Genomic DNA, 27449 nt, shown 5'->3' with positions numbered 1-27449 from the left:
TGTGGGAATGAAGGGTGGGGGTGAGAAGAGCAGGACTGGAGGGCCGTTTTACAAACACATCTAAGGGAGGCTACACATCCCTGGCCACCCTTGTATTCCATCCAGCAGAAAGGAGCAGCAGGTGTACACAGTCTCCTATATGCCACTGCTTACTCACCGCTAGAAGGGCTCGTGCGCACAGGAACCAAAGCAGGTAGGAGAGAGGAAACTTACCAGCTTCTCGCGAAGCTTCAGAACCAGGTCTACGATCTCCACCTCCGATTTGTCTTTCATCCAGGCTACAATGTTCTAGAGCAAGGGAAGAAACGTTAAACTAAGAGACTCTCTTTCCATACGGCAGCTCCCCTCAGCGCTACCTCCCAAACACAGCTTAGTAGCGAGGTGAGCGAGGGGACAGAAGGTCCCGCTCCTCCCTACAGCTGTGGCCACGCTTAGGTATCTGTACGTGCTGTGTGCAGCACAATGGGTTCCAGGCTGACTGAACAGGACAACGTCCACCCCAGCTCTCTGCCTGTGGCAACACTATCTGCTCACAGCCAACTTAAGAGTCAAGGGAGGATGTGACAGGACATAGGCCTGGTAGGGTCTCTAGTCTCTTGCTCGCAGTCAGCGCCAGGATTCCTGCACATTAATCTTGCCGTGTGCTCAGAGTCCACACATAGCTGCCAGGGCCCAAATCCTGTCTGTTAAGAAAGGAGGCAGTGGTGGCATTTCTGCACTGTCCTGGGGCACTGCCATCAGAACATGCACTCAGCAGGGCACCAGGACAATCCCAGCAGGCCTTTCAATTTAAGAAATGGGCTGTAGGGAGTTTCTGCCAGAACTCCTGTCTACTTCAGTTCCCAGGAAGGAATCAAGCAAGAGGAGACACATCCCATCAGGAACGCAACTGGCTCTGGAAGGGCCTGAAGAACTAAACAGCTGCCAGCAGGAGGCAGAGCAGGGTTTGTGCTGGCTACTGGGAAGGCTGGTATGGTCTGAGTGCAGACCCCAAGCTGGAAATCCCATACACAGAGTCAGGAAGTGACTGACTGGGATGTGGAGTGGATATTCCACAGATACTTGAGCACAGTCCCTCCTCCAGGAGGGCTGGCTCAGGACATGCCAGTGAGCATCCAATCCCCAGGAATGATCCCGTCTCCCAGGCATTAAGCATAGGGAGCCCCGCATTTGCTTTCACCCTCTTTTGTCGGAACGTACTGCCTCACAGATCGCCTCCAGGTGAAGGGCCTCCAGCTTCTGGGTCATTTCCTTGTGCCGCTGACGGTACCAGCCATCGAAGTTGGGAGACTTGAAGAAACGTCTGCAGGAAGAGAGGTGAAGTTGAGAGGAGTAAGAAGCGAGGACAGGGCTCTGGAGAATGGTGCTTGCTGGCTGGTTTCTGCATGGCCCACAGGGATTTCTCATCCATTGAAAAGGTGATTCCAACGCAGAGACATTGGAGGGGGAACAGAATCCCTGGTTCAGTGTCATTAGGGATGTGGATTGCTAGGGAGAAGGCTCCTTTCTGACCCCGCCCTCCCAAACCTCTCAAATCAATGGCCTGGTTTATTCTCAGTCTCAGAAGTTGGCTTCGCATGCAGTACACAGTGCTGGTGCCTGGCGAGTTAAGCTACCTCGCGGCAGGCAATGGCGCACTGTCGTCAGGCAAAGGAGAATGTTTCCCACCTAGGGCAGGCAGCAGTGCCTGCGCCAAGGAGGCTGCCCTCTCTGGGCGGGCAGCATGGTCTTACAGGGAAGGCACTGGACTAGAACACAGAAGATTTGGGTTCTATATCTCGCCCTGCCACAGACTCCTTGAATCTCAGGGCCTCTGTAGAATGAGGACATCAGCTCCCTACTTCCAATGGGTATTGTTAGGATAAGTTCATTCATCTTAGCGAGGTGTTCAGACACTACGGTGATGGGGACAAGGTAAGTAACTAGGTGGATAGTCTCCCCCGACAAGGAGGACTGCCTGGCAGGTTCTGAACTGGAATTACCCAGCTGGGTGATGGAGTGTCCACCCCACACAAGGCCTGAAGGGGTTAAGGTGGCTAGGTGGGTCAATGAACTGCTTAGGCTGCACCTGGAGGAGGAGCCAGGGAGAAGGACTAATTAGTGATGGCACTTAGCTGGACAGGAACAGGAGGGGCTTGTATAAAGCCCAGGGACTGCAGAGAGCGGCTGCAGTCACTCTCAGGGGGAGAGGAAGCAAGGTAGGACGTAGCCCAGTGATACAGCAGTAGGATTTAGGATTGTGCAGACCTTGACTGGTTGTTGTAGGGTCCCTGGGTTGGAACCCAGTGTCGAAGGCAGGCCTGGGTTCCCCTACCAGCCACTGGAGAAATGGCACCGTTAAAGGGCAGTGGATCCCGAGAGACTTTGATGCCCCAAAAGGGGAGAACTACAGTGAGCTGGCTGGAGGACCAAGCCACAAAGCAGGAGCAGGTTAGTCCCGAGAGAACAAGACAAACGAAGTGCAACTGCAGGAAGAGGGCATGGGCCTGGCAGAGCAAATCCTCAGACACAGCCAGAAGGAGACGCTCCAGCGGTGAGTGAAACACCCTGTGACAAGCTTTGAGTTCTCTGATCATTCACCTGAACTACGATGCTGTCATGCAGAGCTTGGGGCTTTGAGGGAGTGAGGCAGAGGCATCTCCCCACTCATCAGCACAATTCCGGATTGGAGTATCAAAGGCGTTACGAGCGAAAACGCCCTATTATGAGCCACCTAGTCCCCAAGGGGTCAGGGCAGGATCATTCCCTTGTGTTCATTTTACAGAGTTCTTCCCAGTCCAATTTCCAATGTGTCAGGAAGTGGTGCTCCTGGCCTTTCCCCAGGGAAATGACTTCACAGCCACATCCAGATCAGTGTCTTTATGTGTTTTCTAATCATCTTAAATTTGCCCTCTCAATGTAACAATCCTAGCTACATCCCCCTGCAGCATACCTCCTCCCCTCCTTGGGGTTACACCTCACACTTACTGTTGTCACTGTGCTACACATTTAGGTCTTTTAATCCCTTTATAAGCAAAGCTTTGTGCACGCTGTGGCAAGGGACCTAGATGCTGCAGCCCCCCACCACACAGCCGCGGGGTGATTCTCCAGCAGCTTCGTTCGGAGGTTTTTACTGAATTAGGAATGAAAAGGAGGCATTAGCACGGCCCCTGTTGTTTAATTAGTTGTACGCTGCCCCGTCGTTTTTAATTTTCAGTGTGCTGCAGAACGGGAATGTAGAATGACATGGGAAGTCATCAGAGGGGAGCTGGAGGTTTCGGCAGCTGGCTAGGGACAGCCGAGAAGGCGTAGACAGTAGGAGACAGTTTGGGATTATGGGATATGCAGATTAGTTGGATATTCATGCTAAAGCAATCAACTAACACTGTTGATATCCACACTGTCGTGTTTCAGAGTTTAACCCTGGTTAAGAATGGATCATTTCTTAACTCGTTATAGCTATTTTTTCAGGCTATTTGCAAACACGAGCAGACAGCCCTTTAACCGTGGCACTCAGTTCGTGCTTTTAAAGGTTTTCTTTGTAACCATATAAAGGCACAATGGGCCTCAATCTCAGCTGAGGCCTTTCAGTACTGCCATAAAACAAACAGGTTTTTTACATTTTTAATTCAAGATTAGATGTTGGAGTAATTCTATGCCAAGGGATGGATTATACAGAAAGTTTCAAGGTTAAGAATGCAAAGTTGTAGATCCTGGCCATGTTGTCTGAACTCCCTCCTATTTGCCAATATTTTTCTGGTAAGTAGGTAATTGAATATTGCAGTTATTGTCACACCAAAGCTGTAGCAAGAGGAACTATTCGCTTTCCTGCTGCGTGATTTACCCTACAGTTGTGCTAATTTTATTTGCAGCCTTATGTTCCAAATCCATATGTAATGTGGCTGTCCATTTTCTGGGCCTCTTTCAGCCCCAGGTTCAGATCTTTAAAGGTATTTAGGTGCCTAACTCCTTGATTCCAAAGGGCCTAAATACCTTTGAAAGCCTGGGCTCCAATGCCTCCCATATTTCTCCTACCCATTGAGTATCTGGTTTCAGTTTCCCCCCCTCAGATTTTGGTGAAGGTTTGCGCTGTTCTGTTTGCAGCAGCTTTCGAATAATAAGGGGGGGAACCATCATACAAGTTGTCTCAAATTTTATCCTAAATACCCTGCATTATTACCTATATTAAGATAGCACTTACAGGCCCCAATCAGCATCAAGGTCCCATTGTACTGCGTGCTGTATAAACATGTAAGGATTGTCATACTGGATCAGAACCATGGTCTATCTAGGCCAGTACCTTGTCTCTGACACTGGCAAGAACCAGATGCTTCAGAAGCAAGGCACACAACTCCCTAGTGGACAATGATGGAATAATGTGCCTATGGGGGAAGTTTCTCCCCAACCTTATCACCCTGAAGCAGGAGAGTTTATAGTCCTGCTAAACCTGACAGTTCCGACTCATTCAAAATATTATTTATACAGAGGTAGGATTAGCTCTGCTTGTTTGCTGTTCCTCCCCGCCATTACAACTTGGCCAATTCCTTGTTGGCATCAAGCTTTTCAAGTGAATGGTCTCTCCCTTGAAGCTGCTCTCTTCTCCTGCTGAGTCTAAGCCAGGATTTGGCAGGTATGTTTGTTATACCCTGTACCTGCTGCTGATGGAACAAGGCAACCAATCACCATGTTCTTACCTGTACAGGCCTAACCAGTCACCCCTAAGTACACAGGTTAGTTGGGGACCAGCATGTTCAAGGGTCTTCATGAAATCCTCCTGTCGGAAAGGTCGGATCTGGGGAGGATTCTGTGCAACAAAAAGAACATCATCGCAATGCAGTCACAACTGCTGGGAATGAGGCTCAGACTTCCTAGGAGGAGTCTATCCAGGATACACCAAAAACCTATGAGAACTAACAAATGCCTGAAACTGCACATCTCAAACAGTTTTGCTAGAGAGTTTATTTCAGATCTCTAACAGCTTTGCTGAGCTGAAAAGTACAGTAAAGAGAAAGCATCTGTCCCAGTATTTGTTCCATCTTGTTTTCAGGGGAAACAATCCTGTCCCTGCAACAAGGGCAGTTTGAGAGTGGGCCAAATATCTCACAGATTCCTAAATGTTTCCTAACAGTCCTATCTTGGTGATGGGGGTGGGGGGTGAGTCCCTTGTGGCTGGGCACTCTTGGATTGTCATATGACCCAGTGTGACAGCCTGTATCCCTATGTTCACCCCTTTTGCAAGACTATGTTAAATTTTGTACAAAGCATACTGTGTGAGATATCATTTGAAAACTCCTGATCTGCTGATCATTATTATTCTGGTAAAGTGTGTGGCAACACTGTGCACAGCTGCCAGAAGGATTTTCCCCCAGTTGTACCCATAGGGTTGGCTCTGGAGCCCCCGGGAGTCATGCATCCATAGTGCTCCATATAAGGGGCTGCCGACTCTCCACCGCCTCAGTTCCTTCTGAGACTCTGACAGAGGGGTAGGCGGATGGGTTTGGAATGGACATGAGCGACATCTCGAAGAACAACGATTACAGAAGATTAGTAACCGTCTTTTCTTCCTTGAGTGCTTGCTCATGTCGATTCCAATTAGGTGACTCACAAGCATTTCCTTAGGTGGCGGGGTTGGAGTTCAGCATAGAACTGACTGCAGGACCACTCTGCCCACTGCTGCACCCTCTCTGGCTTGTTGGGTGATGGCGTAGTGTGCTGCAAAAGTGTGAATGGAGGATCACGTTGCTGTCCTGCAAATATCCTGGATTGGGACCCGGGCTATGAAGGCCGCCGAGGTTGCCTGGGCTCTTGTCAAGTGGGCTGTCAAAACAGGGGCCGGCACTTTTGCTAGCTCATAACAGGTCCTAATACACGACGTAATCTACGACGATATCGTCTCAGAGGAGACCGGAAGACCTTTCATTCTGTCTGTCACCATCACAAAGGGCTGGGGGGCCTTCCTAAAAGGCTTCGTTCTCTCTATGCAGAAGGCCAAAGCCCTTCTAACATCTAGCGAATGAAGACTTTGCTCATAGTCGCTAGCGTGCGGCTTAGGGTAGAAGACCGGGAGAAAAATGTCCTGATTAAAGTGAAACTGAGAGACTACCTTTGGGAGGATGGCAGATGTGGTCGCAGACGAACCTTGTCCTTGAAAAACACCATGTATAGAAGCTCCGATGTCAGACCTTCAGCTCTGACACCCTCCTAGCTGATGTAATGGCTGCTAGGAAGGCCACCTTCCATGACAAGTACAAGAGGGAACATGCCACCAATGGTTTTAAACGGTGGTCTCATCAATGTAGACAGCACCAAATTAAGGTCCCATTGAGGAACCGAGTTTGACGAGAACATTCTGTCAAGGCCCTTGAAAAAACAGCTCGCTACGTGGTTCGGGAAGATTGAATGCCCCTCCATCCGTGGATGGAACGCCGAGAGCGCTGCCAGATGGACATTCAGTGAGGATACTGAGAGCCCTTGATGCTTAAGGTGCAAGAGATAGTCCAGGATCAGAGGTATAGATGAAGCCTCTGGGGAAACCCCTTTCCGCCGGGACCAGATGGAGAATCTCTTCCATTTTGCCCCAGAGGTAACTCTTGTGGAAGGTTTTCTACTACCCATTAGGACCTCTCTAACTTGTTCTGAGCATTGCAATTCCTGCTAGTTCAGCCACGCAGCTTCCAAGCTGTGAGATGAAGAGATTGTAGGTTCAGGTGACGAAGGTGACTCTGATCCTGTGTGATCAGGTCTGGGAGCAACGGGAGACAGAGGGGTCTCTACAGTGAGTTCGAGCAGCATGGTGAACCAATGCTGGCGCAGCCACACCAGGGCAATCAGGATAATCACTAACTTGTCTCTCTTCACTTTCAGAAGGACCTTGTGTATCAACGGGATTGGTGGAAAAGCGTAAAACCAAGAAACGAGGAAAGCATCCGCTACTGAGCCTCAACTATGTCCTTGGAACGAACAAAACTTCCTGCGTTTCCTGTTGGACCTTGTCGCAAACAGGTCTACTTGGGGAATTCCCCAACTCTGGAAGATATCGTTCACCACTCGTGGGCCATTATCGACCTGCTGAGGAAATCTGCTAACACATTCTGGGATCCGGGGAGATAGGACGCTTCTATACGGATCTTGTGAGTTATACAGAAGTGCCGAGGCTTCCTGACACAGGGAAGAGGAGCGAGCACCCCGTTCGTTTATATAAAACATTGCTGTCATGGTGTCTGTTTTTACCGCGATGCATTTTCCCACCAGATGATCCTTGACATGCTAACCGTACTGCTCTCAACTCTCTCCTGTTGGTATGAGCAGACAGATCTCTTTGTGACCACTGGTCCTGAGTTCTCATCTGCCCTAGGTAGGCCCCACAACCCAAGTCCAAGGCATCAGTTACCAGCTGTGGGCTCGAGAAGGGGACTCCTGCACAGACTACTCACTGATCCTAGCCACCAGCTGAGCGAAATCAATACCGATGTTGGGATTCACACCACTTTGTCTATACAATCCCGGGAGAGGAGGTAGACTGAAGCCAGTCAGGTCTGTAATGATCTGAGATGTAGCCTGGCATACTGAACCACCTGAGTGAAAGCTGCCAGGTGTCCCAGCAGTCTTAGACTGCTCCTGACCGTGACCACGGGATGGCAGTTCCACTCCTCTATGATGGACAGAATGTTGCGAAAACGAGAGGCTGGTCAGAAGGCCCTGGACTTGTTTGAATCCAGAACCGCTCCTATGAATTCAATCCTCTGCGTGGGGCTGACAACAGGCTTTTGTGTGTCGACCAGTAAGCCCAGAAGGGTGAGTGTTAACTTTATGAAAGCTATGTCCAATTCTACCTGTTGTCTGGACTTCCCTTTGATCAGCCAGTTGTCCAGATACGGGAAGACCTGTATCCTGCGCTTTCTGCAGAAGGCGGCCATCACTGCCATGTATTTTGTGAAGACCCTGGGAGTGGTCGAGAGACCAAATGGAAGCTCTGCGAACTGGTAATAGTGACTGCTGACCTCGAATCTCAGGAACCTTCTACGTCTTGGGGCTATTGACACATGGAAGTATGCATCCTTGAGGTCGAGGATGGCATACCAATCTCCTGAATCCAGGGAAGGGATGATTGACACCAGCGAGACCATGCGAAACCTCAGCTTCTTTATGAACTTGTTGAGGTTCCTTAGGTCTAGGATCTGCCTGAGGCCGCCCTTGGCTTTCGGAATTAGGAAATACCATGAATAAAAACCCCTTCCCCTTCACTCCATAGGAACCTCTTCCACCACTCCTACTTCCAGGAGCTGCTAAACTCCTTGAATTAGAAGTTGCTTTTGAGAGAGGTCCCTGAAGAGGGATGGGGAATGGGGGGGGGAGTGTAAAGGTGGGTGAGAGTGGAACTGGATAGAGTATCCCAGTTCTACCGTGCGTAGGACCCACTTGTCTGAAGTAATTTGGTCCATGCACAGTAGAAATGGGATGAACGTTTGAAAATAACAGGAGTGGAGGATCTGAGTGCTGAATGTAGATGCTGTCCTCGGGGGCACCCTCAAAAGTTTTGTTTTGGACCGGGGGCTGCTTTGGGGGGCCCTCGTTTCACCCAGACAAGGACTGGTAGGGCTTCCTTCTGTTGTTGTTGTTTCTGCCCCTCCTACGATTAGAGTCCTGCCTCTGATGGGGCTGATAAAACTGGGGGAGAGGCTGCAATCTGAACTGCCTCCTCTGGGATGCTGGTGTGTGCAGCCCCAGGGACTTAAGGGTAGCCCTAGAGTCCTTCAAACCATGTAATTTTGCATCGGTTTGGTCGGAGAACAGCGACTGGCCCTCAAAGGGTAGGTCTTGCATATTTTGTTGGCCCTCGTGGGGGATGCCTGATGCTTGAAACCAAGAGCTGCAATGCATAGATACCCCCGAGGCCATAGTCCAGGCTGCTGCATCCGCCACATCTAAGGCCCCTTGTAATGATGCTTTTGCTGCTGTTTTGCCCTTCTCCATGAGGGCCACAAACTCTTCGTGGAGTCAGCAGGGATAGACTCTGCAAACTTCTGGATAGACCCCCAGGTATTATAGGAGTGTCTGCTCAGGACAGCCTGTTGATTCGCCACCCGGAGCTGCAGGCCCCCGGTGGAATACACCTTCCTGCCAAATAGGTCCATTTTCTTGGCCTCCTTGGCTTTAGGTGTAGGGCCTTAGCTGCCCTGCCTTTCCCTCTCGTTCGCAGCCGTGATGACCAGGGAGCCTGGAGGAGGATGGATATGCAGATATTCATAATCCTTAGATGGGACAAAGTACTTGTGTTCAACCCTTTTTGTGGTTGGGGGAATTGAGGATGGGGTATGCCAAATTGACTTCATGTTTTTGTCAATAGTTTTTATTAGAGGCAAGGCCAACCTCGACTGCTCTGATGGCGACAATATATCAGTTATAGGGTCCATTCCCCCCTCGGTGACCTCCTCAACCTGGATTCCCAGGCTCTGTGTGACGCAGCGGAGAAGGTACTGGTACGCCCTATTATCCTTGGTTGCTGGTGCCAGAGTGGTGCCCGCCACTGCTTCGTCTGGAGAGGAGGAGGATGACTCCCTCAGAGGGCCAGTCTCTTGCCCCTCAGTGCCCAGAAGGTCCCACAGTACATGGTGGCCCAACTCTTCCATGGTGCCGGTGACGTCAGACTCAGTACCAGCATAGGTGCCTCCATAATCAGTGCTGTGTCCGGGGTCGAGGTCTTGCTCGGTACCAATGTCAGCATCGGGTCGGGATATGGTCTCCGATCTAACCTGGTAGAGGCTGCTCCCTGATGCTAAGGACGAGGACCGACCTGATTGGAATCCCAGTGCCTGGTGAAAAGCCCATGGCATCCAGAAAGGCCATTGAGAGTTTTGCCACTGGGGTGGCCATGGCAGCGCAAAAGGCTGAGGCATCCTTTGTCCATGATGCTGACTCCTCTGCGAGGCAAGGGATTCCGCTTTGGACTCTGATGCGGACTCGCTTCCTGGAGACCATGGTGGTGCAGTGCTCCTTGGTGTCAGTGATTGGTGCTGGGGCGAAAGTTGATAGGGCAACAGAGCGGGCTTCCCCTTGGAAGGTGCCAGCTTGCGCAGCACCAGATCTACCGCCTCCGGTGATCTTCCCTGGGACTGCGGTTGCTGCGGCAACATGCTCTCGATGAGCTCCCTGGCTGCTTCAAATGTCTCCGTGTTGGAGTGTGACTGGATGTCCTCCACTTCCTCAGGGGAGTGGTTGGCACCGAACTCAGCACACCCTCTCCAGGGCTGGAGTCGACAGTGCCATGGTTGTAGGAGTAGTGCGCAAGTGGCACGACGCGGGTCTCACTGAACTATCTCCCTTACGTCCCGCTGATTTCAGAGTGGGCGAGCGACCCGTCCGACTTCTTATGCCTCTTCCTAGGGGCCAGTGAATGGGAGCAGTGCCGAGCACTTTCCATTCTCAGTACCGGCGACTCCTTACGATGCTGAGGGTCTCAAATACCTGAGAGTCCTTCCTCAGCACTGGATCATGGACAGAGGTTGGGGCACTTCTGACTGACACCGATGTGCTGGGCACCGGCTCCAATGGGCTCAGAGATGGTCAAAAGGCCACCTCCATCAGGAGGAACTTCAACTTCTGGCTCCTCTCCGAGCGCGAGGGCAGAATCCCCTGCAGATCTTGCACCGGTCTTTCTAGTGTGCCTCCCCGAGACACTTAAGGCATGCGGAGTGCGGGTCACTTCTTGGCATGGGCTTCTTGCGCTCCTCGCACGATTTGAATCCAGGGGGCCGAGGCATGCCCCAGTCTCTGGACTAACAGACTGATCCCTTAAGGGGATCTAACAAACTGCTCTTAACTGCTAACTATTAACGCTAATTGAACTATTTACATGTACAAAGCAAATGAAGCACTGGAAGAAAGAGCTCTTGCTGAGCAAGAGGCGAATTGATTCCAGCCGACAGTCACAGGCAGTAAGAAGGAACTGAGGAGGCGGAGGGTCAGCAGGCCCTTATATGGAGCGCTATGGAAATGTGACTCCAGGGGCCTCCAGAGTCGACCCTTTAGGTACTACTGCAGGAAAAACTTCAGGCAACCATGCATGAGGTGCGCACACATCTAATTGGAATTGACATGAGCAAGCACTCGAAGAACCAGTTCTGACTTATATGCCTCATCACGTGTAGTCACTTAAAATTTATCTTTCTGCACTTAATTGTTTTGTTGTTTTATCTAAATCAGTGTGTTTTGATTGAAGTGTTTGGGAAACTCCACTGGGGATAACGAGACTTGTGCATATCATTTTCTATTAGTAAATGACAGACTTTATATGAGCTTGTATTGTCCAGGAGGGTGCAGGGCACTACAAGATGCACATTTCTGGGGGAAAGTCCGGGACTGGGAGTTTGCTGGTGTTCGCTACAGTGTAATTCGTGGGTGGCTTGCTATAGTACTCGGAGTATAGTTGGGAGTGATTTACGTGCTGGAAGCTGTTTGTGGGCAGACCAGGAGTGGTTCCTCTCACAGTGAAGCAGGGTAAAAGGCTGGAGACTTGAGGGGACACAGCCATCTATCAGTTCAGATTGTATCCTGGATAACGTCACACCCAGATCTAAATCTTGGAGGGCCTGGGCACATCAGAAGATCATGTGACCCAAATCTTGGAGTTCTAGAGAGCCTGAGCTTGGGTACTTTCCCCACATCTAAGCACCACTGTTGCACTCAGGAACATGGGGATAATTTCCCAAGAGAATGATCAGCATAAACGTGTAACTATTCCAAATCTCTGTAAAGAAATCAAATGAAAGCAGAGCAGCCTGGGAAATCGGACATACCTTCCATGGAGTAATGGCCCTCTGTAGAGGCATCAGACTCGCCATGTAATGCTCCTGTGAAGTAGCAGTGAAAGCACAATTTAGAATAATCAGCAAGCCCTTCCCAAGGTCATTCAGTGCCATGCTCTGCTGTAAGAGCCATCAACACACCATGCAGTGAACAATCTTCCATTCTCTCTCTCCCTTCTTTGTTGTGTAGCAGATTTCCACAAGTCCAAATGCTCGTTTGCTTATTTCCGTCCCCCTCCCCCGGGAAGCGAGAACATCAGAACTGGCTGCTGTTGAAGTTTTAAGAATGCCACACAGGATGAGATCTGATGGGAGGAAATCAGCAGCAGGAGCTCTCTCAGAAGACACTGTCCTCACAACTCCCCTTATAAGAACAAATAAGATGGAGAAGCCAATGTGTTTCTAACTGGTATGGCTGCCATAGGTGCAAGCAGCTCTCTAACAGAGCTGGAATAGAAGAGGGATTGAAAAAAGCAACCATCACCTTCTGCAGTAAAGCAGCAGCCATCCAGATGGGGCTCTTAACAAGTATATGGTAGGGCATGAACCCCCAAGAACTGAAAACAACCCACAGGAGGGGAAGTTTTCAAACTGGTGTGAGAGACTTAATTCCATTGTTCCAACAGAAGTTGATGGGAACCCTGCAGTTTGCTTCCCATTCACCTCTGTAAACACCGCCCTTGCTGACTCTCAGCTGGACACAGGCCAAGATAGCAGACTAGGCGTCAGAGACCAGTCAAAGGGGAAGTTAATTCCTGTGCAGGAGAAAAGGTTTGTTTCCCATTCTACACGGTGTGCTGGGTGTCAGGACTGCACACTGTTCAGCCGAGCACAGTACCAGTCAAACCTGCTAGAACCTGCCAATCAGAAGACAAGTTTATTCTTCTCTAAGAATTAAAATGTCTGTGATGGTGTTCAGGCCTCTGACACAGAGCCCGTCTTTGTGGACTAATATAGGGGGAAGGGTTGAACCCAGCATTCAGGCATATCCTCTTCATCCCCTCCTACTCCTTCACCACAGGGATCAACCACCAGGCTACTCACCAAGGGGATAATGAAACTCTGCGTCAGTTCAAGCAGGTGGCGCCTCAGAAGGGCACTCTGGACTTCAGATGGGCGCTTCCTCTGAATCCCCTGCAGGTACAGAGGGAGGTAACAGCACAGTGGGGGGAGAGCGCATGAAGATACCATTTTACAGTCAGAGGCTTTAACTGTTAAGAGCTGAGCCTATGCAAGTGTGTGCAGAATTCTCAGCAAAACACTGCAGCTGGACGCTACCAGTCATGGGGCAGATTAGAAACAAATCATTCTGTGCACTCTCCCAAGTTCGGCCCATAATACAAGCTCCACTCACGCATCACACTAAAATAAGATGCCATTCACATAGACTGAATTGTTTAATTATGCCTAACCTGAACATCCCTCTCCTTTCTTGCTACCAATGCTAACATTTAAGATATAATTAGGATTATATCAAGTGAAATAAATCTTCTTAGAGCACCACCCTTAGAAGAGTGTCCCAGTCATTTTAACCCATGCTTAGATAGCCTGAACTAAACCATGTCTCTGAAATCAGGGTGATCTCAAAGATCTCAGGCCAAAGCACAAAGCCAGGACTATTTCTCCTTCAGGCTCCAATGGTTTGATCTAGACTTTAGCATTGTTTTCCCAAACTGATATATGGGATGGGTGTTAAAGACAGGAAATGATCACCTTTAACAGTCTCTTTATCAGGGTTTTGTCTTTGTGCAGAAACGTCTTGTAAGAGGTGTAGATTCCTAGATTAAAAACATAGAAATGCTTAAAAACAAACCACACTCCGCCACCAGTTTCTCAAAGTCACATAATTGTGCAGTAAAGCCTTGTTCACAGGCAGCGGAGGTGAATTTCCCACTGTCAGCTGTGGCTAGTTAGAAGAGAAAGGTCTCTGACTACAGAAGCCTCCTAAGATGACAGGAATTGCTGCTGTAGCCAGCACTCACAGGATGATTAACCTTAGAGGCCTCCCAACTGCCCCGAGGGTACCTCCCCACCCAAAAAAAAAACCCCTCAAAAGGAGAAGACATGTAACCAGCGGAGTTAGCTCAGGACTAGGCTTGAGTTGAATAGTTTAGTGGTGTTAGGTACTTATGAGTCCCATCACCATCTCTGACAGTCTCCAAACACTTAAGCAGAAGTAATATAAATCTCTCTCCATCCCAATCTGCAGGTTAAATAGACTGATTAATGTATATCGGAGAGTTTAATATCTGAGAGCAAGGGGATGTGTTGGGTGACTATGATAAGAACTTATTGAAAGTCTCAGGCGTAAGTTCTGAGCATGGCGAGGCCTGTGGCCTCATCTCCTGCAGAAGTGAATTCACAAGAATGGCCACACTGGGTCAGACCGATGGTCCATCTAGCCCAGGATCCTGTCTTCCTACAGTGGCCAATGCCAGGTGCTTCACAGGGAATGAAAAGAACAGGGAAATCTTGAATGATCCATCCCCATCATACAGTCCCAGCCTCTGGCAGCTGGATGTTTAGGGATATACGGAGCATGGGGCTGTTTCCCTGACCATCTTGGCTAATAGCCATTGACTCCAAGACTCGGCTCAGCTCCTCTGCAAGTTTTGTCTCCCACCTGACAAGCCTCTCCCTACTGGCCAACAGCTTCATTTCTCCAGTGGAACATACTGTCCTGGGAGATCATGGTCATGGTGGGGGAGCAAACCACCCAGACAGTTAGGGTCAGTTCCACAGAGGGAACTATGAACTGGACTGTCAGTGGGGAGCCAGTGCAGAGCACAGAGCCCCAGAATTCAGGTGATCTTGTTGCTAAGCAGGTAGGCTGTGCATTTTTCAGGGTGAGAAGTTTGTTAGTGTATGAGGTATAGATAGTTTGCCACCAACACATGGATCACCGGGGCCAAGTCTGTGGCTGAAAGGAGGAGGCAGTGTCTTCGGGCTAGGTGCAGATGGATGTGGGTGCTTTTTGCCACTTTCAGGACTCATTTAGCCTGAAGGGAGCCAAGCCAACCAGCACCCATGGTGAGTTTAACCAGATGCTACAATTAAAGGACACTTGTATACAAGACAAACATTCAGATGCTTCACTCCCCAGCAGATGTTTTTAAACATGCCCCTTCCCACCAACTGATGTTTCCTTAGAAATGCTAATTCACTGCAAAAGGGCTAGAGCCCTAGACTTCATGAAAGTATGTGTGAAGACTCAGGGTACGTCTACACTGCAAAAAAGGACCAGGGGCAGCAAGTCTCAGAGCAATGTAGACGTTCCCATTTGGGCTTCAGCCTAGGCTCTGAAACCTGGCAGGGAGAGATCTGAGAACCCAAATGTCTACACTGCTATGTTTAGTCCCATAGCGTGAGCCCCAGAAGTCATCTGACCGTGGCTCTGAGTCTCGCTGTTCACTGATATAGCTCCAATGTCTGGGGCCACATATGCCATGTGAGCTGAAAAGTCTAGTAGGGTGAGTTAAGGAAATGCAGATGCTAAACTAAAAGTTGTATCACCGCAATCCAGAGATCAGAGTAAACACACTGCGTGTGCGAGGAGGAGGAGGACGAGGATGACGACAGACAGGTGATTCAGTTCTGCCACAGACCCTTAAATACAGAATGGTCCCACAAAACAGTGCTAGACCCCACTCCAGAGCATCACAGACATTGTAGTTAGTCGAATTTCACTCTCATCAGGGCTGCTTGTTCCCAGGCTACACAAGTATTTCCCAAAGACAACTGAGGGAAACTTCTAATAAGGTTTCTACCATATCCAAGGCTTTTTCCTTCCTCAGAGTCTTCCTAAAGGGGATTTCTAAAACCAGATTGGAGAGGGGGGTTTCCACATTTTCTGTGAATTTTTTCTGTATCAGAAGCCCTTAGATGGCTCAGTAAGAACAATGGACAGCTCAGGAGAGCGCAAGTCAGGAGGACACTCATGTAACCATAAAGAATTACTGCACAGCAGCAGAGGAACTGGCCCTGGAGTTGCTATCAGTTAAGGCAGAGGGCAGTGCCCACAACAATCACAGTGCTGCAAAGCCTTCAAACTCAGCAAAGAGGAAGGATAAATGCAATTAAACCAAAACTGACGTTAAATGGAAATTACCCGGCTTAGTGTCCAGAGTTTTCAGTTTGGTTAGTTTCTTCACCTTGACTTGTTTGGGTAAGTCACCTGTGGAAAGACACACAGTGTCTAGTACCAGGTTATAAAGGCTGCGGTTCTAACTTCATAGCCACAGCACACATGAGAGGACTCGTGCTTTGGACCATCCGTGCCGAACTTGCAAAACAAACTGTGTCCTCCTGTGACATACTGTGAATACTGAGCTATTGCTGGTATCCCAACTGCTACAGGGAGTTTTCAGACCTGCCCTGCAGGTCTAAGATGGTGGCAGGAAAAAGTAATAATGAGGATCTTGTAGAGAAGAAATTCTAAGCCCATACTAGTGCAGCACTCTTGGCTTTTCAGAAAATAAAACCAATACATCTCTACCAGGCACTTCTCTCCTATTTCCTTCCGTCTTCATTCCCAATAATTACTTTCCATTTCCTTAAAGCTTAGAAGAAAGAAAAACTAACTTTGTTATAATTTTCTTAAGACTTTGCCTTTACTGCTGCCATCTCAGCACATCACCACCCAGGCTAGCAGCCCAAACTACCCTCTCCAATTCCCAGATCCTCATAGGGCTGGTGACATGTACATGTAACTGTTGCTGAGGCACCGAACGACATGGGCCAGCACATTGCCGGCTGCTGAATGAGTCTAGAGCAAAAAGACAACCTTGGGTTAGATCTTTACCTGACATTTTGAGCTCTCCAATCCGAAGAATGTGAGGCCAGTGCTGGAGTGTTTTGATAAAGAAAGGGTTTGTAACTCCCACGACGATGTTCGGCCTACAGAGAGAAAGTTGTGATGAGAGTGGAAGCATGAGCAGCAATGCCCCGCAAAGCCCCTTCATGCAGCATGTGCTGACAGAGTAATGAGTCTAGAGAGGTTCCTGTCACACAGAACAATGGGGGTGCTTACGGGGCTTGTGTCCTGGTGGTGTACTCCTTAAACTCACTGTCATGGATTGTGAAATATGGACGGTAGTCACAGCAGTACTTCAGAGGGGTGAGACAGCTGCAAGAATAAAACAGGAGGAAGGGGGACATTGTGAAAGAAAGCTCATGCTGGATAGGATCAATTTTGGGACAGGCCAATTTCCTAGTGATTACTGCTTTGTCCTGTCAGATGAACCACTCAAAAGGAATTCCCCTCCCTCACTCTCTAACCTAGGGGTATGTCTACACTTTAAACTGGTGGTGCCATAACCAGATTAAGGAGTCATGCTCACGCTAGCACCGACAGAGCCAGTGCACTAAAAGTAGAGGATAGCCATGGCAGCGCAAGTTGCAGGAGGGACCTAGCCACCCTGAACATGTGCCTATGGTCTCACCTGGGTACACATGCAGGGCAACTACCCCCTCCTGTTGCTCGCACTGCAATGGCTACACTTTTATTGTTAGTGAGTGGGCTCTATCAGAACTCGCGTGAGTATGTCTCCTTCAGCTGGGAATCACACTCTGACTCAAGGGCAGATATACCCTAAAAGTGCTGCAGAGGCAGTATACAAAAGGGGGAGACGAAACTTTATAGCCTGGGAACGGAAATGACAAAGTCCCTTTGGTTTATGAATTATCACCAAGCCTATCAAGTTGGAGATTCTTACCATTCTCTTCCTGGTTCAGGTGGAATGTGAGCAGAACTCTTTTAAACATTATAGTAATTATGCTGTTTTTTATTTTGCACATATAATTGCATACACAAATTAAATCAGATGCAATTCATCTTACACAGCAGTGGTTCTAAAGAGAGGAGAATTAACGGTATTCTGTGATAGTCAGCTGCAATTCAAACAAATTACCTGGTAAGTGCCAGAACCATTTCTGAGGAAACCGTAGGGGATGGCGCCATTACAACAATTGGCTCCCCCAGTAGCATCAGCTCCCACAGCATCTGGATATGAATTAGCACTGGCTGGAAACATCTGTTAGTGAAAGAGGGCGTAACTGGGTAAGGCTAGAAATGGAGTTCCTGAAAGAACAGACTCTGATATTAGGTTGCTTCAGCTGCTTCAGCATCTGCACATTTAAGGTTTTCTAATATCCTGCAGCAGAGAGTTCCACAAGGTAACTATATATACTTCCTGTAAAGCATTTCAAATACGTTAAAAGGAATCATTTCAAGCAATATATAGTTACCCTATAGATCTCACTGCTCACTGAATATATTTTAAGCAAAATTAGATACATGTAAAAGGGAATAGGATCTACAGTTAGACTAGTTACATTAAAAATTTCAAGGGTAACCAGTCTGCCAGGGCATAGGATGATCCCCAGCTGAAGTCGGGAAGAAATTCTTCTCACTATGGTCCAGGTGGATGTGCATACAAGAGGCCCATACATGCACTACAAAGCTCTCTGATGCCCTTACGCACTGTGAGGCTCCTATCAACCCAACATTCAGACTGATGCACTTTACTGTCAAGAAGTATCATGATCACACTCAATGCCCACAACTTCCCATTCAGCTAAAGAACATCATGAGCAGAGAGGAGAAGAAGGAGGCAGAATGGGAGGAGTGTATTGAGAGAAGCTAACTCCCACCTGAAGAGATCCAGTTCATGAACACTGGGGAGAACTAACGGGGCTGGTAACAAGTTCTGAATGGGAGAGAGGAGAAAGGCAGTTAATGAATGGAAATGCCTTGAGCACAAACACCTGTCACTCTGAGTTGTCTACCTCAATCACAGAAAGACATTCCATCTACAGTAACTACCAAAGCATTAAAAAGCTTAGACAAAGATAACGTTTGGAGAGCCAAGCTAGGAGTAAATATGGACAGCACAGGGGGTTAACTGCTGAGCCAGTCAAAGTGTAAAAGTTTTATTTTGTACCTCAGGTGCCAGCCAAAAAAAACCCTGCCTTCCAAGGTTTGGAAACCTTCCCACTGCTCCCTCTGCATCAAAGAGAGCATGGGAAAATGGTTATAAGGGAAGGTGGTGGATGCTAACAGTCCAGAAATGTGTGAAAGGTGATAGCACAAAGGAGGGAAGGAGAAAGGATTATCATCAGGAGTTAAGACGGCAGAACAAGGAGCAATGATGTAAAACTACCCAGGAGGCTGATGCAGCATCACTAAGGGATTTCTCTGCTCAAGTAAGGGGTAATGTTATTGCTACAAGGTGGGAGTTTGAAAAGTTTAGTGAAAACGCTTGAGAGGAATATTTAGGAAGCTGCTGTTCCAGGCAGCACATTGGAGAAGTTGGAAAGAGCTCTAATTCTGTAGTAGCATTCTCTTACTCAGTGATCTAGATTCTGCTTGTTAACTGGGACGTTTTACACCACACTTTTCTTCATCTCACCTCCTGATTGAACTGCTTCAAAGGACTTGATCCGGGTTTATCCACTCTGGATGGGATTCTCACCTAGGTTACAAACAGGAACAGAGAGAGGTTATTTGGGGAGATGGCCTCCGCTGGCAGGCATGAACACTTCCTGTTTCTGTCTAAATATGCAGACATTAAGAATAAAGGGAAAGAATTTAGAGCCATCAGGAACATTAACATCCAAAGGAGTGTAAAAGAAATGTGCCACCTTTCTGCTTCAGTGTCCATCGGTGCCTGTGGCTTGAACATTTGTGAGTGGCATATCAGTAGCAAGTACCTGAATGACAATTCCCATCACAGGAAGGTTCAGAGTCTGTCCTGGCACCGGAGGGGGCCACTGGTCAATCTCATTGCATACTGCAAAAACATGGACAAAGGCAAAACTTTAACCAGAGGGACAACTGCAGCCAATTTTGATAGTCCTTGTGAACCCTGCTGTGAACATATCACCACCGCTGCTGGTCTTTATTATAGGATAAGGTATCTAATCTCTGCTTGCAATTGCAGCTCTGGGCTCCGATGGCCTAGCTAGGTCCAGGGATCCGAACTGAGAGCTGGGAGACTGTCCTTCCTGTGTCTCACAATAGCACCTAAATCAGCGCGAGCTGTGCTCTGAATATATAAAGTGACATGTAACACTAAGTACTCTAATTAAATCAGGCCCTAGGAGTCTCAAACTGGATGCTGAAATTGAGTGGATACTTTTGACCTTACTCTCTCTCTGCCTCAGGGATAATATGGAAAAATAGTATATGATCATGTGATTAAAAACTGTATCATAATCTGTGCACACAAGGGGTCCAAATTAAGATTGCACAGACCACCTTAATTCTTGCATTTCCTAATTTTTGAGTATTTGACTTTTCAGCCTTAAAAATGTTCTTTTAACAGCTGTGTGTGTGTAATATATATATATTTATTTAATGGAACTAATTTACATTTCTCCCAACAGTAACATGCAGCTCTGCAACACCTTGCTTATCAATGTTTTTTCCATTTTCCATGGCATACATCTCTTAGTAGCCTCCACCTATACTAATATTAGATTTCTGTCCCCATTACAAACCCTCACTCCCAACCTGTGTCCTTACCTGCCTCCAGGCATGGCTCTAGCTTGTCAAAGTACTCAGGAGCAATCAGTTGCAGCAGAGATTGGAACAGGTTCACATAAGGCAAGCGTGACACCAGCACTAGAGACTAAAATAGATACATTAATGAGTCACAGTAGCACCATCATCATGACTTTTACAACTCCATACAAAAGAGGTGCCCCAACTGCCCACTTGCATCTTGCCAGGAGCCCAAAGGCTGAATCTATTTCGTCCAAAATGATGTTTGCAGTGCACTTGCTCACAGTCTGCAGAACACCTGATGGTTATTTTGTGCTGGATTCGCCACATGTCCATGCTCAGGAAGAGCCTGGATGACTGTATAAGCAGCTGTAAGGTGGAAGAAGCCAGCCTAACAGCCTCCACTAGGGACCACCGCAACCATAAGAGATGAGCCTACAGCCCAGCGGAAAAAAGACCACCAGCGTAAAGGGCCAGGAATTGCCAGTGGGTCCAAAGCTACCTGAGGGAGAAGGGTATAGAGAATAGCTAGAGACTAGGTGCAGAGGAGCAAACCAGTAGATCAGGAGTCAGAGACCAGGTAGAGAAGTGATATGTGGAAGACTGGAGCAGATGAATGAAATAAGAGAAATGAAAGATCATTTTTCCAAGTGAATGTCATTTAGCTTTTTCTGCCCATGTTCCTTTATACTATCTGTCATTAGTTTTTACACCACCTTCCAACTCCGTATCCCCTCAGCGTGCTGCTTACTTTCCTTTCCAAATTATTCACAAAGACCCAATTCAGATCTCTTTAATAACCACTGGACACCTTTCTCCAATCCAGCCCTCTGTTTTACTCCACGCTACGTGAGACAGGGTATTACATCCAGTTCTTTCGCGTTACACTCTACTGTCATAATTCTACCGAAAAAGCAATCAAGTTAGCCTGGCACGAGCTGTTTTTCATAAACTCCCTAGTGCTGTCCAATTTTCCATGATCCTCCTGATTTTAAGTGACTGATCCGTTATTCCACTGGGGACACAAGTTGATGAGTGTGTTAGGACTGCTCTTTGGAAGACACTCCAGGATGTGAGCACAGAGAAGGGCAGAAGAGGAGTAGCGCACAAAACAATTAAAGGGGCAAAAGAGCCTCCATCTTCTGTCAAATTGTCAGATTGGCCTATTGCAAAGCATAGGTCTCTGAATGATAGTTTTAATTTCCCTCTGGTTCAAACTCTTTAATAGGAAATTATTTTAGTTTTGATGGGACGATCAAAACAAAACTGGTAATTCAAAACTGATAAAGATAAAAGAAAGAGGGATGGATGCCTGCAATGAATTGGAAAATCCTCCTTCACTAGACTTGAGACAAAGAACAACATTCCATGCTCCCTGAGACACCAGCTGAGTCTTCCTTTATGTTTGGATAGTGTCCAGCACATTGTGGGTGCTACCATCAAACAAATAACAAAATACACCATCTCCGTGCTCCTGAAGCTGGAGTATATGGAAAAGGAGGTGTTCTTCAGGGATTTCTCAGGAATTTATGGCACAGACAGATTGTAGATCACTGATCACATGATTTATCTAGCATGGCAGCCTCTTGCAGGTTTGTCTGGGACTACACTTTCCACATAGTTCAGCTGTTGCAGCTTTTCTCCCCCTGGCCCTTCCTGTTTCCTTGAGGAACATTTCTGGTGTCACTGTAGGGAATGATGAGACTATTAGGAACTATGGATAGATGCCATTTTACAGTTTCATACTGCTTTAAAACAGCAAGCTATCTAGTTTCAATACTCACCTTCTGGAAATAACCTCTCTTCATTGAGCTGTCCTTGACTTGCCTGAAGTACACATAACCAAAGTAATGAGCTGACTCCCACTGCAAGAAAGAGGTCAACAATGCCATTGTCAAGGAACCTATTACCAACGTTACCATTCTTGAGCCTTCCTCTAGTCTCAGAGATCTGCAAGTACATCTCAGCCCTGAACTGCGGCACCCTCCGCTACTCCAGGTCAGGTCTTCTCTTTGAGGAAACTGTATGGTAGATTTTATTAAATGGATACCTAGGGATGAGATTGGGCCCACTGAACTCACAACTGCAGCCTAAGGATTTGAACTCCAGGGTGTCACCTAGCACCTTGTACTGCACCCACTCCTATAATTTCATGTGTGGCCTTTATCAAAAAGGTTAATTGAGGTTTCCATTGAAATAAACCAGCTGGGCTTGCCCAGTGATCTAATCCTGGTAACTCCATGCTGCTATGTAGCAAGCTCTCGTCTGATTCTCAGCTTCACTCTCCGGATAGAGAAAGGTTTGGCGTGCTGTAGGAGCAATATATCACCTCCTGAGAGGAGGAAATGCCTTCCCTCCATTACTCAATAGCACTCTCTCCAGACAAAGTCTTCAGAAAATTCCGTTCTGGCTTTAGCCAGGACAGTAGCTTTGACAAAAGACCTGAAGGACAGAGCTTGTAAGGCAAAAGAAAAACAGCTGGAATTTGATAAAAATCCCCTACCACTATTTGGCACTTACAACATCCCTAAATTCCCGTAACTGGCACCGGGGTAGATATGGAGTCCAATTACAACCACGGTGGACCAAGCCTACTATTCCTTGGCATCTCAGAGTCCCATTGATATAGGCATTTCTAACACGTCAGGCATTACTTTCCCTGCAGCACCATCTGGCTTTTTAGCAGATGCTTACTACCACAGGAGTTCTTTGGCACCACCTGATACAATCTCTGAGCAGGCCCCCTTCCCTTGCTGACTGGAGAGCAATGCGACTGTATCTGTGTTGTGAGAGCACAAAATGATGAGAAAATCATGAAATCCCATAATTCCTTCTCAGAGTGGTAATTACCAAGAGTCACAACCCAGGGCATATGATGGCTGGAGTTAAGAAATTCTACGCAGGCACTTGCAGCACCCTGACACCAAAAGGGAGGAAGGGGAGGGGAAAGAGAGAACAGAAAATAAGGACAAACTAATGTAGCTGTCTCCTGCTCTAGTAGAAGAATCAATACCTGACCACACTTATCTTCTCTGTGTAAAATGGATTAACATGTACAAGGGAGAATCACAGACCAGAATTCCAGGGGTGGAAATGTATTCCAGGCCACCAGGGATCTAACATTCATTCTCTATTTGCAGTGGAGCAGTAACACTCCTTCAGCCTGCCTCATTCCAACACATCCCATCCTTATCCCCACAGAGAAGTTAAATCCTCGGCAATATGCCCCTCCACTTGCATTAAGATAAATGGGAATCCCTATGCTGAAAATTTACCCCTTTGTGATTATTCCCATGGCCTGGGGCAAAATTCAGAAAAACAGGACAGTTGTATACAGGAAAAATAAATCCATGTGCACACTTTGTTTTTAAACTCATGAATGCTACTGCCCATTTTGCAGGTGCAAGCTGCATACTGAGCAATAACTGACCTGTAGTGTTAGGGGGGCTTCTCTGTTATACTCGCCATCATCCACAAAATGAGTGTTCCTCTGGCCCCCCGACTGACGGAGTCGGAAGCTAAACTGGGTATCTCCTAGGCCCCCTGAAACAGAGACAAGAACACATACACTCAAGAAGAGGTTCCAGTAAGGAAAAGACTAGGGACTTTGATTATCAAAAACATTTAAGGAAGAAAAACCATGCCAAAATATATCAAACTCACATTGGCAGCAAGACAGTAACAGCAGAACAGTCAGATCAATTAGGAAGGCAATGCAGCAGATCACAGGAATTTACTTACTATGCACCCATTTGCTGGGAACATTAAAGACATCAGCCAGTACTGCCTACACTGAGCAGCTGCAGCCACCCCCCACCAAAGCCACATAAAGGCTTGGCTGAAAACACAGCCGGTGCACCATTCCCTGAGAGCCAGGATGCATTGGTTCTGGCAAATGGCCACGGTGAGTGAGTTCCACAGCTTGGAAACCCCACATTGAGAACACTTTGCACATGGTACAAGAACATGAAATTCTCTAAGCGATATCCCAGATTGGACATGATAGGCAGAGACACTCAGACAGAATGTGTGCAAAGTGAGTTCACATCATTTTAGGCTCCAAATTATCACAGTGCATGTGAAAGGAGACCCAAACAGGGACTGATACTCAGGTCTGTGAAAACCTGACTAAACAAGGATGGGCAAAATGCAGCCCACAGAGTTCTCCCACACTGCTGTTCTCATCTCTAATATACACGTGCAGCCCACAGCAACTACAGCAGGAAGCTGGAGGGATTGCTTTCTGAGGAAAGAGCTACATTTGTAAAACTTGGCTAAACAGTAATTTCGGCTAATTATGCGGGGCTGAGACACGATACTCTTCACATTTTTGTAGGTGTTTAAGCCCCAAGGAAGAGAAGGGATTCTTTGTGTTATGAAGAAGTACAGTGAGAAGTAAAGGGATAACACTAAGAACAGAAAAATTTAGGATGGACAGCAGAGATTTATTAGAAATAGAAAGGGCTCAGAAAGGAAGTAGTGGAAGCACAATCTCTAGAGACAATTACAACTCAACTGGCCAGAGCCCTGAGAGCAGACAGCAGGGAACAAACATGGGTGGATTTACTGGACGTTGCCTAATACAGCTTTCCATCTTATAGCTATCTTTCTGATTTGCAAACAGACTTTTAATTGTTTTGTTTTGTTTTGTTTTGTTTTGAGAGAACTCCTTCACCAGAAGAGCCAAGTACATTTGTCTCTGTACGGAGGCCTATTCTGCACAGAAATACTGGTATCAAAAAGGACAGCTGCAAGTCTGTGGAAACTTCAATCTCATTACTATTTTTAATACTTTTTCTGGCACCTGAAAAGCTTGAGTAAAGCTTGCACATAGAAAAATTCTCCAGTCAGCCACCAGATCACAAGTTCTGCATCTATTTAGATAAGGATCAAAATTCAACAGGAAACCTCTCCATGCAGCCGTGAGGCCAGAGTGCTCCCTGAAGTCTTCATTTTGCAAAATACAACCCATTATTCTTTCTGGTACATTACAGATGCTGACTCACTCTTTCTAATATGAACCTTAATGTCTCTTTCACAAGAACAGGAATCATCCCCATTCTCCATGCAGAGCCCACAGATGCCACCTACCTGAGTAGGAGTCTGGGAAGGACAAGTAGCAGATGTTGGTTTTCTGTAACGAACAAGAACACATTGTAAAACACCCTCTACCATACCTACCCAGAATCTTTAAGACAGAAGAAACGATCTTACCTCTTTTTCCGTCAATCTGAAGTCATAAGGATACACCAACTACAAAACAAACAAGAGACAATATGCTGTAGACTCCGGCCACTGCTATGTTCTCCCAAACTCTCCCCCAATCAGCCAATGTTTGTAATGTACATTGCTTCCTGGCTATATGAGAAATCAGGTTATATAATCCACAGACTCCAGCTCACACTATTAACAGGTGAACATATCCATTTAGAACCTGTGAGTACAGTGAGCTATCAAAAGGCAGCCTGTGGCAGAAGCCACATTTATTAGATAAATCAATCTGTAGACAAAAAGAATAGATCACATTTTAATTTTGACATCCCTGATTTAAAAAACTAGCAGTTCTGTGAACTTTAAAAACTAACTACTCAGTATAGTAGCCTGTATCCTAACCCTGACAGCAGAGATTGCTGATTTGATGACTGTGCTCTCTAGAGCAAGCCAAACAAAACTATCCTCACTCAGCCTGAAATTGTTTCAAACCCCCTTCCTCTTTACAGCCTCAATTCAGAAAAGCATCTCTATTCAGACAGCACGTAAGCATGGGCCAATATCTATAGTTGTTTTTTTCCTGCTTTTGAACCTTGCTAAGAAGTCACCTATGATTCTTTAAAATGGTCCAAGTGTTCAGAAGGCTGCAGAGGGGACCATATCCTGGGACCACTGCAATAGAACAGTAAATGTATAAGAATGGCCATACTGGATCAGACCAATGGCCCATCCAGCCGACAGGGACCAGTACCAGACACATCAGAGGAATGAACAGAACAGGGCAATTTTGAGTAATCCAAGCCCTGCCAACCAGTCCCAGCTTCTAACGGTTAGAGGTTTAGGGACACCCAAAGCATGGGATTGAATCCATGACCATCGCTAATAGCCATTGATGGACCTAGCCTCCATGAACTCATCTAATACTTTTCAGAATGCAGTTATACTATTGGTCTTCACATCATCCCATGGCAACAAGTTCCATAGGTTGACTGTGTGTTTTGTGAAGAAGTATTTCTTTTCGTTTGTTTTAAACCCGCTGCCTATTAATTTCATCAGGTGAGCCCTGTTTCTTGTGTTACGTGAAGGGGTAAATAACACTTCCCTATTCCCCTTCTCCACACCATTCATTGTTATAGCTCTACATCATATCCCCCCTTAGTTGTCTCTTTTCTAAGCCAAACAGTCCCATTCTTTTTCATCTCTCCTCATACGGAAGCTGTTCCATACCCTTAACCATTTTTGTTGCCCTTCTCTGTACCTTTTCCAATTCTAATATATCTTTTTTGAGATGGGGTGACCAGAAACACCTGCAGTATTCAAGGTGTGGGCATACCATGGATTTATATAGTGGCCTTGTGATATTTTCTGTTTTATTATCTATCCCTTTCCTAATGGTTCCTAATATTCTGTTAGCTTTTTGAATGCCGCTGCATATTGAGTAAATGTTTGCAGAGAACTATCCACAATGATGCCAAGATCTCTTTCTTGAGTGGTAACAGCTAATGTAGATCCCATCATTTTGTATGTATAGTTGGGATTATTTTTTCCAATGTGCATTCATTTGCATTTATCAACATTGAATTTTATCTTATAATTTGTTGCCCAGTCACCCAGTTTTGTGAGATTCCTTTGTAACTCTTCACACACAGATTTGGACTTAAGCATCTTGAGTAATTTTGTATCATCTGCAAATATTGCCACCTCACTGTTCACCCATTTTCCAGATCATTTAGAAGTATGTTGAACAGCACAGGTTCGTGTGCAGATCCTTGGGGAATCCCTCTATCTACCTCTCTCCATTCTGAAAACTGACCATTTATTCTTACCCTTTCTTTCCTGTCTTTTAACCAGTTACTGATTCAGGAAAGGACCTCCCCTCTTAGCTGATGACTGCTTACTTTGCTTAAAAACCTATGGTGAGGGACCTTTGTCAAAGGCTTACTGACATCTGG

At 46.9% G+C, this 27449-nt stretch overlaps 1 protein-coding gene and 1 long non-coding RNA gene across 3 annotated transcripts in view; one reads left to right on the top strand and one right to left on the bottom strand.

The window, feature by feature from the left end:
• Nucleotides 1–27449, bottom strand: part of DENND6B (DENN domain containing 6B) — a 36174-nt gene that overhangs the window by 2346 nt on the left and 6379 nt on the right. Inside the window, exons 2-19 of one of the 2 annotated variants that reach the window (XM_067531422.1) lie at nt 25501–25539; nt 25378–25420; nt 23717–23829; nt 22071–22151; nt 20308–20413; nt 19494–19573; nt 19193–19255; nt 18435–18490; nt 17693–17815; nt 16813–16908; nt 16585–16679; nt 15892–15957; nt 13497–13561; nt 12828–12917; nt 11775–11828; nt 4674–4783; nt 1201–1303; nt 214–288 (exon numbers count right to left, since the gene is read on the bottom strand). In XM_067531422.1, the coding sequence (XP_067387523.1) occupies nt 214–288; nt 1201–1303; nt 4674–4783; nt 11775–11828; nt 12828–12917; nt 13497–13561; nt 15892–15957; nt 16585–16679; nt 16813–16908; nt 17693–17815; nt 18435–18490; nt 19193–19255; nt 19494–19573; nt 20308–20413; nt 22071–22151; nt 23717–23829; nt 25378–25420; nt 25501–25539 (1458 nt within the window). The remainder of the gene's footprint in view (nt 1–213; nt 289–1200; nt 1304–4673; nt 4784–11774; nt 11829–12827; nt 12918–13496; nt 13562–15891; nt 15958–16584; nt 16680–16812; nt 16909–17692; nt 17816–18434; nt 18491–19192; nt 19256–19493; nt 19574–20307; nt 20414–22070; nt 22152–23716; nt 23830–25377; nt 25421–25500; nt 25540–27449) is intronic. The other variant, XM_067531423.1, reaches the window with a different exon arrangement.
• Nucleotides 2231–12314, top strand: LOC137142190 (uncharacterized). Its single transcript, XR_010916857.1, has 2 exons — nt 2231–2533; nt 11977–12314. It is a non-coding gene; the product is annotated as an uncharacterized lncRNA (long non-coding RNA).

Source organism: Emydura macquarii, unplaced genomic scaffold (genome assembly GCF_026122565.2).
Source record: "Emydura macquarii macquarii isolate MOO-44397 ecotype Brisbane River unplaced genomic scaffold, CSIRO-AGI_Emac_v2 contig_3219, whole genome shotgun sequence".
NCBI lineage: Eukaryota > Metazoa > Chordata > Testudines > Chelidae > Emydura > Emydura macquarii.
The sequence above is the reverse complement of the archived record's forward strand: the minus strand, read 5'-3'. Positions and strand labels throughout refer to the sequence as shown.